This window comes from Myotis daubentonii, chromosome 14 (assembly GCF_963259705.1).
Source record: "Myotis daubentonii chromosome 14, mMyoDau2.1, whole genome shotgun sequence".
Taxonomy (NCBI): Eukaryota; Metazoa; Chordata; class Mammalia; order Chiroptera; family Vespertilionidae; genus Myotis; species Myotis daubentonii.
Genome location: NC_081853.1, coordinates 47,366,916 through 47,382,015, shown reverse-complemented (window position 1 = coordinate 47,382,015; position 15,100 = coordinate 47,366,916). Strand labels below are relative to the sequence as shown.

Sequence of the window (15,100 nt, the reverse complement as noted above, 5' to 3'; positions counted from 1 at the left end):
AGGAAAGCAAGAAAAACCTCCCGGCATTTTTGTGGAGTTTTTGGTGCTCTTGGTCCCAAGTGTGAACTTGAAGAACTCTCTGCTCATAATTGAGAATTGAATGTCTTTTTTCTCCATGTCCTCAGAGAAAGGGTTAGGAAACATTTTTAACTTCAAAGGCTCCTGGTGATCACTGTCAATTTTTAATTGAGATATAATTTGTGTAAAACTTATCATTTTAAAAGGTACACTTCAGTGGTTTTTAGAATATTCATTATGTTGTGCAGCCATCACCACTATCTAATTCCTAAAAATTAATTTCATTTAAAAAAATCCCATATCTATTAGCAGTCAATCCAGTGTTAATTCTTGTATTTTTTCCCTTTGCCTGACATTGAGTCATGAAACTTAAGCTGATTTTAAAGAATCCAAGTGGAATAAATTGGAGGTAGTGTTAACTTTTGAACAATGTATACTATTGTACCCATTTTAATTCCTTATAAAGAAATATTTCTGCAATCTACAAGGCTTTAGAGTTTCACCCCATTATAACTGCTTAAGTGCCATGCTAGATGGATATGGATCAATATTTTGTGTCTATCTGGCTGGAAGTGGGTCATAGAAAATGGGAGGCAGAAATATCATTGGACTAGGACAGTGGTCGGCAAACTCGTTAGTCAACAGAGCCAAATATCAACAGTACAACGATTGAAATTTCTTTTGAGAGCCAAAGTTTTTAAACTTAAACTATATAGGTAGGTACATTGTTATTAACTTAATTAGGGCACTCCAAAGGCTTAGGAAGAGCCACACTCAAGGGGCCAAAGAGCCGCATGTGGCTCGCGAGCTGCAGTTTGCCGACCACGGGACTAGGAGACAGTAAGAACAGCATCCAAGCATGCTTCCTTGATACCATTTGCCAGAAATGCCTGTTTCTCTCTCATTCTATCTTTCCTTCTCCCCTCTTCCCTAGTGGAAGGTTATAGGCACGCTTCCTTTCAAGAAACTCCATTTGCTGAGCTCCAACTTTTATAGTAGAGCCATTGAAGAATTATAACCTATATTATGAAAGGATTCTTTTCTTTACTAAATATACGCTTAACTACCACCACTTTCCACATTTAATTTGTGCTCAACAGTAATGAAAGGAGGGCGAAGAAATGTTCTTCTAAACTGTGATGCATTACAGACATTTGAAGAGAGAGCATTGAACTTATCAAAAACTCTATGGACTATTAAAACATGGACTTATTAAAAAATAAGTCAATGAGGTAAATTCAAATGAAAAACATTTAATTTATATATGCATCTCATACATAAAAGAGACCTGCCACTGTGCTTTTAAAGTACTTTGGAAACTGAAAAATCTTCATATGAACTGAATGCAAATGACTGTATTTGTGTAATGATTACAGGAAAAAATTCATAATTCAACAGGTAATTTATTGAGTATCTACTATATGCTAAGTATTTCCCTTGCTGTTGAGGATAGAATGGTGAGGAGAAACAGGTTCTTGCTATCAGGGAACATCAAATCCAATGGAAGAGAGAGGCAAATAATTATATGGATGAAATGTGACATTGCGACTTTTTAAACGTTTTTAAGTATAATAATATTACCAAAACTGTACTAACATAATATATCACAAAAGTTGTAGGGAATATTAAAAACCTGCAAATAACAGGATGACTTTTATTACATTCTAGAATATTTCCCCCCCTCTGGCTCTATTTTTGTTCATCAGTCTATGTTGTTCAATATAGTCTACAAATGAGTGAGATCAAATGATATTTATCTTTCTCCAACTTATTTCGCTTAGCATGATGCTTTTAAAGTCTAGTTTGTTGGATATGAGTATTGCTACTCCAGCTTTTTTTTTTTCTTTTCCATTTGCATGGAAAAATTTTTTTCCATTCCTTCACTTTCATCCTGTGTGTGTCTTTTGTTTTGAGGTGGGTCTCTTGTAGACAGCATATAGTTGGGTCCTGTTTTTATATCCATTCAGCTACCCTACACCTTTTGGTTGGAGCATTTAATCCATTTACATTTAGGGTTATTATTGAGAAGTACTTATTTATAGCCATTTTAATTCTGTATGGCTAGATTTCTCTCTGTTTCTTCTTCTCAGCAATCCCTGACAGCAATTCCTTTAGCGTTTCTTGTAATGCTGGCTTGGTGGTGATGAACTCCTTTAGCCTTTTTTTTTTGTCTGGGAAGCTCTTTATTTGACTGTCTATTTTGAATGATAGCTGTGCTGGATATAGTAATCTTGGTCTCAGATTCTTGCTTTCCATTACCTTGAGTACTTCATGCCATTCCCTTCTGGCCTGTAGAGTTTCTGATGAGAAATCAGGTGTGAGCCTTATGAGAGCTCCTTTGTAGGTAAGTTTTCTTTTCTCTTGCTGCCTTTAAAATTCTGTCTTTAATTTTTGGCATTTTAATTATGATGTGTCTGGGCATGGGTCTGTTTGGGTTCCTCTTGTTTGGGGTTCTCTGTGCCTCCTGAACTTTTGTGACTTGTTCCTTTACCAGGTTAGGGAAATTTTCTACCATTATTTCTTCAAACACCTTCTCTATTCTTTTCTCCCTTTCTGCCTCTTCTGGCATACTTACCATTCTAATATTGTTACGTTTCACATTATCCCACAGTTCCCTGAAGCTGTCCTCCTGTTTTTTAATTGTTCTTTCTTTTTTGGTTCTCTCATTGAGTGATATTTTCAACCCTGTCTTCTAATTCACTGACCTGATCCTCAGCTTCCCCTAATCTGCTGTGTATTCCTTCCAATGTGTTATGTCATTCTTTATCTCAGACTGTTCTTTTTCATAGTTACTATATCTTTTTTCATACTGTTAAGCATTTTTAACATCATTACTCTGAACTCTGTTTCAGATAAATTTCTTACCTCTGCTTCATTTATCTCTTCTTCTGGAGAATTCACTAGTTCTTTCATTTGGGCGTCATTTCTTTGTATCCTCATTTTGGTTGTCTGTTTGGGTTTGTGACTGTTTTAGGTAGATCCTAAAATCTCTAGTGTACCTCTCAATCTCTAGTGCAGAACAGTGTTAAATGCTGTTTCTGACTAATTGGATGAGGCAAAGACTCAAAGCCTTCAGAGACGCCTCTGTCTACAGACTGATAGGATTCCGACTTGAATTGCCCTCAGGCAATCATCCTCAGTTGTGGTGAGAATTTTTTCAAAAGGGTGGGGCAGTTGCTTCTGCCTGGAGGCTGTTTCTTTTCATCTCTTAAGTGGCCTCAGGGCAAGGTATTTTCCAATAAGGTGTGTCGACTGTCTTCCCCCCAGGCAAGGCAGATGTGTATATGGGAAAGATGTCCTCTGCTGTGTGAGGGAATGACTCAGTCCAGGAAACCTGGGGTGTCTGCCTTCTGAGCTCTACCCTCTGAGTCCCCAGTCCTGGGTTCTGCTCTCACAGCTCTAGTCCACTTCACCCTCCCTCTGACAGAGCACAAGGAGGGTGGCTCCATAGGGAATTTATGTGCATTGGCCCTTTAAGAGTGTGCCCGAACTTTCAGCTGCCACTCCCTGGCAGGCAGCACCCCACTGCTTTTCACAGCTAGATGTTATGTAGGTACCCTCCTCAGTTTGGTGCTCTCTGCTGGAGAGCCCAGCTTCGGGATTAGATCCAAGAGTTCTCAGTGGCACACCCGCCTCCCACACAGCTGAGATATCTCTCCAGACTTTAGTTGCCATCTGTGGGTGCTCAGCCAGCCTTTTCACGCCTCTGCCCCTCCTACCAGTCTCAATGCGTTCTCCACCTTTGGTCCTTGGGTATGAGGGTTCTCTCCTGAGAGTTTTCCATTGATTATTCAGGAAGCCTTTCCGTATTTCAGTTGTAATTCCAGCTTGTTCCTGGGAGCATGTCCATGCAGCATCCTCCTACTCTCACATTGTGATTTTGATACATAAGATTAAAGGACAGAGGTACTGTGAGAGCATATACTAGGAGGTTTTGACGTGGTGTAGGAGAATCTGAAAGATGAGTAAGTATAACTAGTCAAGGAGAGGGAAGAAAGAGTGAGTAGGGAATAGCAAAGAAACCGAGTGGCAGAGAAAATGGGACATGTGATAGAGACAGGGTCAGACAGAAAGGGAGCAACCTGTTATGTATGCAGTCACCCCAGGGCTGGGGTGGGCAAAAGAAGGCAAAGCTGAAGCCTGAATCAGTGCCTTAGACACCAAGTAACCCAACTCAGGGAAACGGGGCACTGAGCTTTGCCACGTGGTGTTTTTAAAACAACCTTTTTAAAAAGAATATTCGGCCCTAACCCAGTGATGGCGAACCTTTTGAGCTCGGCGTGTCAGCATTTTGAAAAACCCTAACTTAACTCTGGTGCCGTGTCACATATAGAAATTTTTTTATATTTGCAACCATAGTAAAACAACGACTTATATTTTTGATATTTATTTTATATATTTAAATGCCATTTAACAAAGAAAAATCAACCAAAAAAATGAGTTCGCGTGTCACCTCTGACACGCATGTCATAGGTTCGCCCTCACTGCCCTAACCGGTTTGGCTCAGTGGATAGAGCGTCGGCCTACGGACTCAAAGGTCCCAGTTTTGATTCTGGTCAAGGGCGTGTACCTTGGTTGCGGGCACATCCCCAGTGGGGGGTGTGCAGGAGGCAGGTGATCGATGTTTCTCTCTCATCGATGTTTCTAACTCTCTGCCCCTCTCCCTTCCTCTCTGTAAGGAATCAATAAAATATATTAAAAAATAATAATAAAAAATAAAAAGAATATTTGAAGGGCTTATCCAGAAAAACATGCCAGAGCAGATGGTTCTATTATTATTATTATTATTATTATTATTATTATTATTATTATTATCGGCAGTATTACAAATGTCCCCCATTTCCACCCCCTTGGGCCTCCTCCACCCTTTTTAAAAAAGAAGAGGGAAAAATGGGTTAAAACACTAGTGTGATTGTCAACACCTAGTCCCAGGGATGCGTGCCACGGGGTAGTTGCTGCAGTTGGGTCTTGGGGCAAGTAGAAGACTACAGTTGTAGCAGGTGTCTGCTAGAGAGTGAGTGTGAGGAGCTTACATTCCATGGATCCCCGAGTCAGCCTGTGTTCGTGCTTGTCCCCACACAGGGAAGCTCTTTGTGCTGGAGTCTCAGAACGGCTCTCTGGGGCTGGACCTGGAGGCGGCTCGGCTTTCCTGCAAGAGCAGGGGTGCTCACCTGGTGTCTGCGGAGGAGCTGCGGAGGGTGGTGCAGGATTGCACCTCCGCTGTGTGCGCCACGGGCTGGCTGGCGGACGGCACCCTGGGGTAAGTCAGACGAGCCGGGCTAGCTGTCCATCCAACTCATCTGGCTGCCCCACCAGGGCTCCTTTGGGGGCTACATAATTGTTTTAATGAGGTGTCAGGACAGGCAAAATGCAGTGGGCAGTGGCTTCCAGGGCATTCTTGTTTTGAATTCTCATATTAAAAAAATTTTTTCCCCTGCAGTTCTGTCAGTTTATTCCCCCTGACTTGGTTATTTTGAATTTCCTTATTAAATTACAAAAACAATAATGCTTGTAAAAAAATTTCAAATAATACAGGTATGTATAAAGTACAAAGTGAGTTTGTCTCTTCTTCCCCACCTCGGAGGTAACGGTCTGGTATATATTCTTTCTCTGTTCTTCTCTGTGGATATGCATCTGCACACATAGGGATAGGAAGATGGTCTGGAGTGTGAAAATATGGCCACAGACTCGTTCACGTTGCTTCCATTGAGAAGTGGGGTCTGTGTCTTCTCCCTGTGAATCAGGCCCAGCGGAGTACTGCCAGGAGCAATGGAATACAGCGGGCGTGATCCTATGTGACGTCTGAGATCAAGTCCGGATTTCTGAGGACTCTCACTTTTGAGACGCCATGTAAGAAGTCTGACTGTCCTGAGATGCTGCGAGGAAGCCCAGCCCAGATGCCCCAAAGCGGTTCTTCCACCAGTAGCCCCAACCAATGTCCTGGCCAGTAGCCACCGCTAACTGCCGGAAATGTGAGGGAAGGTGCCAGGTGTTTCCAGCCCTCAACTGCGGAGTTGCCACCAGCCTATGAGTCTCCCCAGCTCAGGTTCTTAGACATTATGGAGTGGAGACAAGCCATCTCACTGTGCCCTGTCTGAGTTCCTGACCTGTGGAGTCCTGTGGAGAAGTAATTCCTGTGGTCAGCTAGGAGAAAACATCCCGTTAATGCTGCTAACTGCTTCTTTAGACTGAGAGAAGGCAGGAGCCGTTCCACTGAGAAAGGAATGGGCTCCAAGGGCAAGACAATGACCCCGAAGATGTCTGGCTGGCAGATGGCCATAGAAAACACACACAGCCGTGCTGACTTACGTCTCCATGTGCTACATGTGAAGCTGCAATTGAGCAGAGAAGACACGTGAGGCTTCATCCAAAACTTGTCCGTGGATCTGAAACTGTGACCCTCTCTGCCTTATATGTTTACATCCAGATTCCTAAATACACAAAATATGTCCTGTGCATGCATTTTTCCATTATGCCGTCAAGTGTGGGTATTTTTCATAATTCTGTCACCATCATGGCATCAGATAACCAGGGTATTCAGCGATTCTGAAGAGCCCGCTCAGAGCCAGGCTTAGGTCTCTCAGGCATTACAGGTCAGCACTGAGTCATTGGAAGGTCCATTCTCCCTGGGTTTGCTGTAAAGTGTTAAGACATCTTGGTGGATCTCTACATTGCTACGATGATAATTCTTTATAAAGCACTCATACTTAACTTGATATATTTACTTCATAACATATTAAAAGTAGGTTTTCCATTTTAATGTTACTGGAACCAAGAAGTATCTAACCACTAGTATGTACATTTCACTGTGGGTTTTTCAGTCACAGCCTTCCCCCTTCCCTACCAAAAACCAATTGTTCAATGCACAGCGCATCCTGCAACCGGTGGCGTAGTAGACAGGTAGTAGATAGGATCTGTGTCTCCATGAATTTATTTTGAGCATATACATAAATCCAGAGAAAGACAGAGGTCTAGAGAATACAAAATTTGGGACCACTTGTCTCCTCGGTGATGTTGCAGATTCTAATAAAGGGTGGCTGAAAAGCTGGTTAGCAATTTCAATAGCCTTGTAGGAGTAGGAGGACAGAGATTTGAATTCAGGTTTTGGGCAGGTGGGGGCCTCGGGAGTCCTTTGCTTTGGGTTGGAACATTGCAAAGGCTGTAGGAGTAAACTGCAAGAAGCACACAGGTCCTCAGAGGAGCTGCAGCATAGCTTTAAATCCTCGTAACTTAATCCTGAACTTGGGTTAAGATGATACTGGAGTCCCAGTGCCCCGGGTAGCTAGCAGAACTGATTTTAAAAATCATTTCTAGAGGGAGAAAACATTATCCTAGGCAGTTGATTTCCACAAATAATTTTAGCAAGCATAGGGTTTGTCACACAATATAAAATAACCAGTCTCATGAGAAGCTAAGCCAACAAGAACAAAAATAGCCAGTAGAAAATCTAGGTATTAGCAGTGGTAGATACACTCTTTAAAATAACTCTTTATAGTGTTCAGAGATACAGAGCCAAGAAAGGTAATTTTGGCAGGAGACTGAAAACTATAAAAATAACCAAATGGAAACCATAGAAATGAAAAATATAATCACTGAAATTTAGAATGTAATAGATGGTTCTAACAGCTGATTAAAAAGAGCCAAAGAAAAAATTAGTGAACTGGAAGATATTTTAGAGGAAGATGTTCAGAATTAAGAAAAAAAAAAAGATGAAATTTTTAGAAGAAAGGGTAAAAGGCAAAGAAGATGTATGTGATTTGAATTCCAAAAGGAGAAGAAGGAAAAGTAATATGAGACTTATCCACAGTTGAAGAAAAACATCCAGGCACAGATTCAAAAGCCCTACAAAGCCCAAGTAGGACAAACAAAAAGAAATTCACAACTTGGCACATCTGATTAGAATCAAATACGAAGAAAAAAATATTAAAAATAATAATAAGAAAAAGTACTTCAAAGGAGCAACAATGAAAGCCCAAAGATAATTGAATGATACCTTCAAAGTGTTAAAAGAAAATTACTGCCAGCCTAGAATTCTATACCCAGTGAGGATATTTTCTAAGAACAAAGAAAAAACAAAGACATTTTCATACAAAAGGTAAGAAAATTCATCAAATTGGACCTCCACTAAAAGAAACAGTAAAGGCAGGAGGAAAATAATTACAGGTGGGAGGTTGCAGATGCAAAAAAATGATGAATGGAAAGAGTCAATGGCCCAAACCGGTTTGGCTCAGTGGATAGAGCATCTGCCTGCAGACTGAAAGGTCTCAGGTTCGATTCTGGTCAAGGCCATGTACCTTGGTTGCGGGCACATCCCCAGTAGGAGATGTGCAGGAGGCAGCTGATAGATGTTTCTCTCTCATTGATGTTTCTAACTATCTCTCTCCCTTCCTCTCTGTAAAAAATCAATAAAATATATATTTTTTAAAAAACAGTAAATGAGGTGGGGGTAAACTGAAATAACATAATTCTATAAAGCAGTAATAATAATACTAAATACTAAAAAATGGTATTATCAACCAGGAAGTATTTTAAATATGTTAGTACATAGTATTTTAAGTATTTCAAGTAGTGTCATTGGGGAAGAAAGTAAAAGTAATATTAAATTTTAGTAAGTAGAGGAAACATGTTATAACTTCTGGGGTAGCCACTAAAAAAATAGTAAAAGGATATGTAACTTCCAAACCAATACAGAGGAAAGAGAATGCCAAGAACATAATCAAAGCAATCAAAATGGGGAACAGAAAAGAGGGAGAAAGGAAGAAAGAATGGGCAGAACCAATAGAAAGATGGCAGACTTAAATTCAAAGAGATCTGAGATTAAATTAAGTAGATGAGGTACTCCAGTAGAAAACAAAGATTATAATTTGAATTTTTAAAAATTCTACTATTTGCTGTTTAAAAAAGATACAGTATTCCTAAATAAACCATGGGACAAAAATAAATTATAATGGAAATTAGCATATAAGTAGAGGTGTATGATATTAAAAATATAACATACTCAAACCCATGGAATGCTACTAAAGCTATACCTAGAGAGAAATGTAAAGCATTTAAATGCTCCTGTTAGAAGAGGGGAAAGGCTTAGGATTCATGACTAATGATTCATCTAAAGAAATATGAAGAGCAAAACAAACCTCCTCAAAAAGAGAAGAGCAGAATTTTATGAATTAAAAAAAATATATACTAGAAGAGATACACAATGTATGTATGGCCTCTGAAACTTGAATTCATACATACGACCTCACCTTAAGCATCACCTATGTCTTCCTGACTTTAGACCTTTGTTTGGGGAGAATGTTTCTGATGCTTTCAGCCAAAGCTCCTGAATTAGAAAAATATCTGCTGCTTCCAAGCTGTCAGTTCTCCTACCCTTTCTTCTAAAATTGTCATCTTTTTTTTTTTTCTGTCTTCTTTGTCTCTTTCAGGACAACCGTGTGCAGCAAGGGGAGTGGTGAACAGCACATCATGAAAGCTGTGGATGTGAGAATTGAGAGCAACCCGGCTCCTGGCGGCACATACAATGCCCTTTGTATTAAGGATGAAGGTCAGTGCCAGGGCCTTTGTCAAGGTTCTGGAGGGTGTGGCCATGGGGTTTGCCACCGTAGGTTGTGTTCTCTAGAAGCCGACCTTGAGGTGAGGACTCACTCAACACGGCAGGGAGACTTCCAAAGAAAAGCCAATAATACAGGGGAGAAGGAACGGGAAAAGGAAGCAGACCAAGCAATAGTGAAATGCTAAGCAGAGTCCACAGTGGCGTTGAGGTGGGGGTTGGGGGTAACTTTGGCTTATGTAGGAGAGCAGGGGTATTTATACCAATGCACCTGTCAGTCATTGGCTAAGGGCTGCTTCAGGGAGATGTGAATTCCTGGGCTCCTCTGGTTTTGTTTTTTGTTTTTTTATTGATTTTTTTACAGAGAGGAAAGGAGAGAGATAGAGAGTCAGAAACATCGATGAGAGAGAAACATCGATCAGCTGCCTCCAGCACATCTCCTACTGGGGATGTGCCCGCAACCTAGGTACATGCCCTTGACCGGAATCGAACCCAGGACCTTTCAGTCCGCAGGCTGACGCTCTATTCACTGAGCCAAACCGGCTTTGGCTCCTCTGGTTTTTGATGTGCACAGGCAAAGGGTTGCAGTAGCCTGGGTGCCACACTCCAACCCAGGTGGACAGGTGCCCGCCAGGAGCCCCTGTGCATGGGCAGGGTAAAGGTATCTAGGGAATGTGGGCAACCCCTGAACGTGTCTGTTACAGTCACTGATACAGCCTACCCTTCTGTCTCTCTTCATGGTAGTCAGCACACTGAAAAGGAAAAAAAAAACCATTCCTTTTCCCCCAAATGGAATGTATAGGATTTAGGAAACTGATCGTAGGAAGGAAAGCTCAACTTCCTCCTGGGAAGTCAGCTGAGTGATGAGGAGAAAAACCATAAAGGAGTCTGCAGGGCAGCATTTCGTGTGCACTGAAATAAGTCCACGGTCATTACCAGAAACACAAGCTGTTTGAAGGGAATGTTCATGCAAATGAAGAGGAAGCCAGCCGCTTAGCCATCAGTCACAGGCCTCCGCACAGGGACCGCTTTGCTGCACACAGGTCTCACCTGGGAAGTTTTAAGAAACACTGATGCCCGGATGTCAGCCCTTGATAATCTGATATAAATGTTCTGCATATTGGAGGGTTTTTTTTAAGCTCCCTGGTGATTTTAACATGTCGAGCAGTTTGAGAGCTAATTCTCTAATGCAGAGTTTCCCAAATCTCTGAAGATGGGAAATACCAGGTGAACTTCTTAGAGGTACAAACCCTCACGCTGCACTCTAGAGGCACCAAATTCTAACCTTTAAAAAGTCCAGGAGCCACAGGCCCTGGCTGATGCTTATTAGATGCTTGTTAGTGACAGGATTCTCTGCCGCTATGGGGTTTTCCTCCAGGAAGGTCTGTACTCGCAGATTGCTGTTTTTCTAAAATCACATTAAGTAAGTTAAATGAATCCCAAACAGGCAAAGGTTCAGATCCCTGAGGGAGACAAGACAGGGCCAGAAGAAAAGCAGCATGACCTTCGTTCTTTAGGGCTTTTACGTGAATATGCAGGGCGTCTGAGTCTTCTCTCCTTCCTCTGATAAACAAGAGGTATCAGTTAGCTTTTGCTGTGTAACGTAGCATCCCAAAGGTAGTGGCTTAAAACAACAACTGTTTATTTAGTTCACTTTTCTTTTTTTTTTTTGGCCAACAAGTTGTATTTGTCTGCTGGTCTCAGCTGGGCTCATTCATGAGTTTATGGTCAGTTGCTAGTGAGGTGGCCTTGCTTCTGGGAGAGGCCTGGCTGTTATCTGGGGTGTTGGGGGTGACTGAGCCATGCGTTTTTCATCGTCCATAGGATAGCCTGGGCTTTCCACTTCATAGGTTGTGTGTATGCAAGTGTGTGCCCCTTTTACCTAGAATGGTAGTGCATGAAGCCAGAGGTAGAAAACATCCATTCACATCCTATAGGGCACTAAGGTCAAAGCCGTGATGGTGACTCCAAATTTGAGTAATCGCCAAGCCAGTATAATGTGCCTCCTGATATATTGCACTCAGAGGAACCCAACTTCAACTCAGTAGTATTCCTGCCCCAAATGCATAATTGTGAGGAAATATTAGCCAAACTCAGATTAAGAAACATTCTATAAAATGACTGGCCTATACTCTTTAAAAACATGTATAAGGATAAGGAAGACAAAGACAGACTAAGCAACTCTTCTAGATTAAAATAGACTAAAAAGACTTGACAGCGAAATGAAATTTGCGATCCTAGATTGTATCCTGGACCATGAGAAAATAGCTATGATTGATGAAGTCTGAATATGGATTATGAATTAGATAATAGTATTGTATCAATGTTTAAATTTTCCTGATTTTGGTAACTGCACTGCAGTTACGTAGGAGAATATCCTTGTTCTTGGAAACACATCCCAAGGTTTTTAGGGACAAAGGGACAGCATATCTACAACTTACTCTCAAATGGTCCCGAAAAGAATTACAGGTACTGACACACATACATACATATTCCATATATTTGTCTCTCTATATAGATATCGATATATATCTATACATATCTATCTATCTATCTATCTATCTACCTATCTATCTATCTATCTATCTAGAGAGAAGAATGATAAAGCAAACGGGGCCAAATGAAAACGTGCTGGTGAATCTGGATGAAGGGTTTTATGGGAGTTCCTTACTTAGTCTTACACTTTTCCTGTGACTTTGAAATTATATAAAAATAAGAAACGTCAAAAAAATAAAATGATCTACACACTCCTAAAAACAACACAACTATAACAATAACAATGGCGGCGGGGGTGTGTGTGTGTGTGTGTGTGTGTGTGTGTGTGTGTGTGTGGAATCCGAGTCATGAAGAGCCAGCCTGTGACGGAAATTCATGATGCCGATCAATGTATGTGAAGATTGATGCTGTTTTAGTGAAACCTGAACACGGAATGTGGATCACTCGAGTCAAAGTGCTCAAGAGCCCTGCATCCCAGAGCAGTTGCCTGAGCCTCGCCTCCGGCCACCTCCCGGTCACCGGGAGAGGCTGTGTGGGGCGGACTGGAGTCTTAGTCCTAATGGCCTGATTGTGAGGAGGCTGCAGGTGGGCCGTTTAGGGGACCCAGGAATGCTGAGGTGGGACTAAGGTCAGAGGGCTGCTCTCTTGGGCACTCAGGGAGAGCTCCCGTTCCCCCGCCTTTCATCCTTTAGGAAGAGCATGTAAGCTGCGCCCACATGGTCCTCCGCCATGCTTCGTGGAGCCTTTGTTGACAGCGCAGTCAATAGGGAAATCTGTGCTGAAGGAAGGCGTGGTGCCCGAGCAGAAGCTGAGACAGGTGGTTCCATGTGGTCCCTCAGGAGTGAGTGTCTGTGAGGTCTGGTCCAGCATACCACCCTGCACAGTATCGTCTCCAAAGGTTGCCTTTTCCCCAATGCTGCTCCATGTGCTGGTTAGCTCTGTGCGTGCCAACTCCGAAAACGGCAGGCGGCTTCCTTATAAAGAGCCCAGAAGGAAAACAGAGCCCGTGGAACATTTAGACAGCTTCCTCCTGTTTCTTTTTTGAAATAAAGTCCTTCATGAATGTAGACTTTTCTCATTTTCCTTCCAGTACTTTGTCTCACCGAGAGTGAATTTCCAGTCCTGCGGTGATCTCACTTAAACTAATAAGTGAAGTTATTTTTAACCAACGGGATGTGGATGAAATAAGCTGCCTCCACTTGGGTTCTCTGGCTCTGCTTCTCTTGGCAGTTTGTCTGGGGTCGACGTGTGGGGTCTGGAGTGCACCCACAGGGTTCCACTCTGAGTGTGCTTCTGTCCGCCACCTCCCAAGCCAGGCTGGCTGGCTGCTCTTCCCTGCCAGCCCACCTCACCCACCCCACCTTCTGAGCACCGTGTTCTACCTCCCTTGCATATTTATCTATTGCCTATACTTCCCTTAAAAACAGAAGTGGAATCATTCGCTTCTTTATGTCATCAAGAAGAGAACTGGATGCTCATCTTGAGAGCTATGAGGAACTTTTGAGAGTAACCAATTCTCAGGTCTCCCTGGAGGAGGCCCCAGGCCTCAGGATTGGCTTTGGGGAAAATTATTTGGCTGCAGTCAGGCGACGGAAATCAACTGTAGTGCTTTGAACACCTGATAGGATGTATTTAGTTCAGGGTCACCCAAGGGAGTGTGGAAGGTTCTGAGCTTATTACCATTGACCTGACCTTGGCCATTTGTTTATTTGTCGAGGGTAATGTAAAGTCCAGTGCTCAGACTTGTGGGTGATTCAGTGGAAGGATAGATGGATGAATGAATGGATGGATGGATGGATGGATGGATGGATGGATAGATAGATAGATAGACAGACAGCTGGATACAGAGGTCTCATCCCCACCCTCAAGGAGTTGACAGTGTAAGTTAGAGTTGAATGTTTCCTGACACAAAGGAGGAGAATAATTAGGAGACTTCCTGAGTCTATGCCATTTGAGGTAAAATTTGAAGATTCTGTTTCTGGAAATAATTGTTAGGGAAGGGAGGAGAGGACATGGCAGACAGGGAGAACAATGGTTTGGGGAGACTAGATCTGGGACAGCCATAGTACTCATTCCAGGAGAATGAGTTGGATTCAGAACATCCTCAGTGGCTTGAGTAGCTGCTGGGCATGTCTGAGGTGGATTCAGAGGTAGCCTAAATCAGTGGTTAGCAAACTGCGGCTCGGGAGCCACATGCGGCTCTTTGGCCCCTGGAGTGTGGCTCTTCCACAGAATACCACGTGCGGGCGCGCACGTATAGTGCGATCGAAACTTTGTGGCCCATGAGCAGAAGTCGGTATTTTGTGGAAGAGCCACACTCAAGGGGCCAAAGAGCTGCATGTGGCTCGCGAGCCACAGTTTGCCGGCCACTGACCTAAATCATCCCCATCTCAGTGAGCAGTGAGGCCCCCTCCTCTGCCACCTACACCTCAGGCCCGGACAGTATCAGGTCTTCCTTTCCAAAAACCTAGGCTGGATCAGTCCTGACACTCAAACAGTCAATTCCCAGGAACACAGGGTGTCTGAGCAGCCAGAGAAATTGTGCCAAAGGGTCTGTGTTCTGATGGATCTTACGAACCACTTTGTTTTGCCCTTCCTCCCTCACTTCCTGTTCAGCCAACGTGTGCTTGGCTGCATTTGGCTTGAGGGAACTGGGCATTCAGTTATCATCATTACTTGAAGAATGATTCAAAAGACTAGCAATCTTCAACTTACTTGGGAAATGGAACTCATATTTAGTTATGTCCCTGTTACATTCCAGACATGTTATTGGGCACAGGGCAAGGCATAAGCTCATTGAATTCTGCTCACAACCTAATGAGATGGCTTTCATTAGCTCCATTTTATATTTTAATATATTTCCTAATTACAAACAGGAACATGCGGCCATTGTTATGGAAAGTATAAAGAAAGTGAAAATCACTCATAATCAGTCCAGATGTAGAACATTTCCTTCACCCCATAGTTCCCGGGAGCCCTTTTCCACAAGTGCTCTCCTCTCCCAGCAGAGCCAGAGGCCATTTCTTTTTTTTTTTT

The 15,100-nt window shown here is 42.6% G+C and overlaps 1 protein-coding gene across 1 annotated transcript in view; it reads left to right on the top strand.

Moving 5' to 3' along the window:
* Window positions 1-15,100, top strand: part of SUSD5 (sushi domain containing 5) — a 35,106-nt gene that overhangs the window by 1,169 nt on the left and 18,837 nt on the right. The window contains exons 2-3 of the mRNA XM_059664165.1: window positions 5,101-5,278; window positions 9,444-9,562. Of these exons, the coding sequence (XP_059520148.1) occupies window positions 5,101-5,278; window positions 9,444-9,562 (297 nt within the window). The remainder of the gene's footprint in view (window positions 1-5,100; window positions 5,279-9,443; window positions 9,563-15,100) is intronic.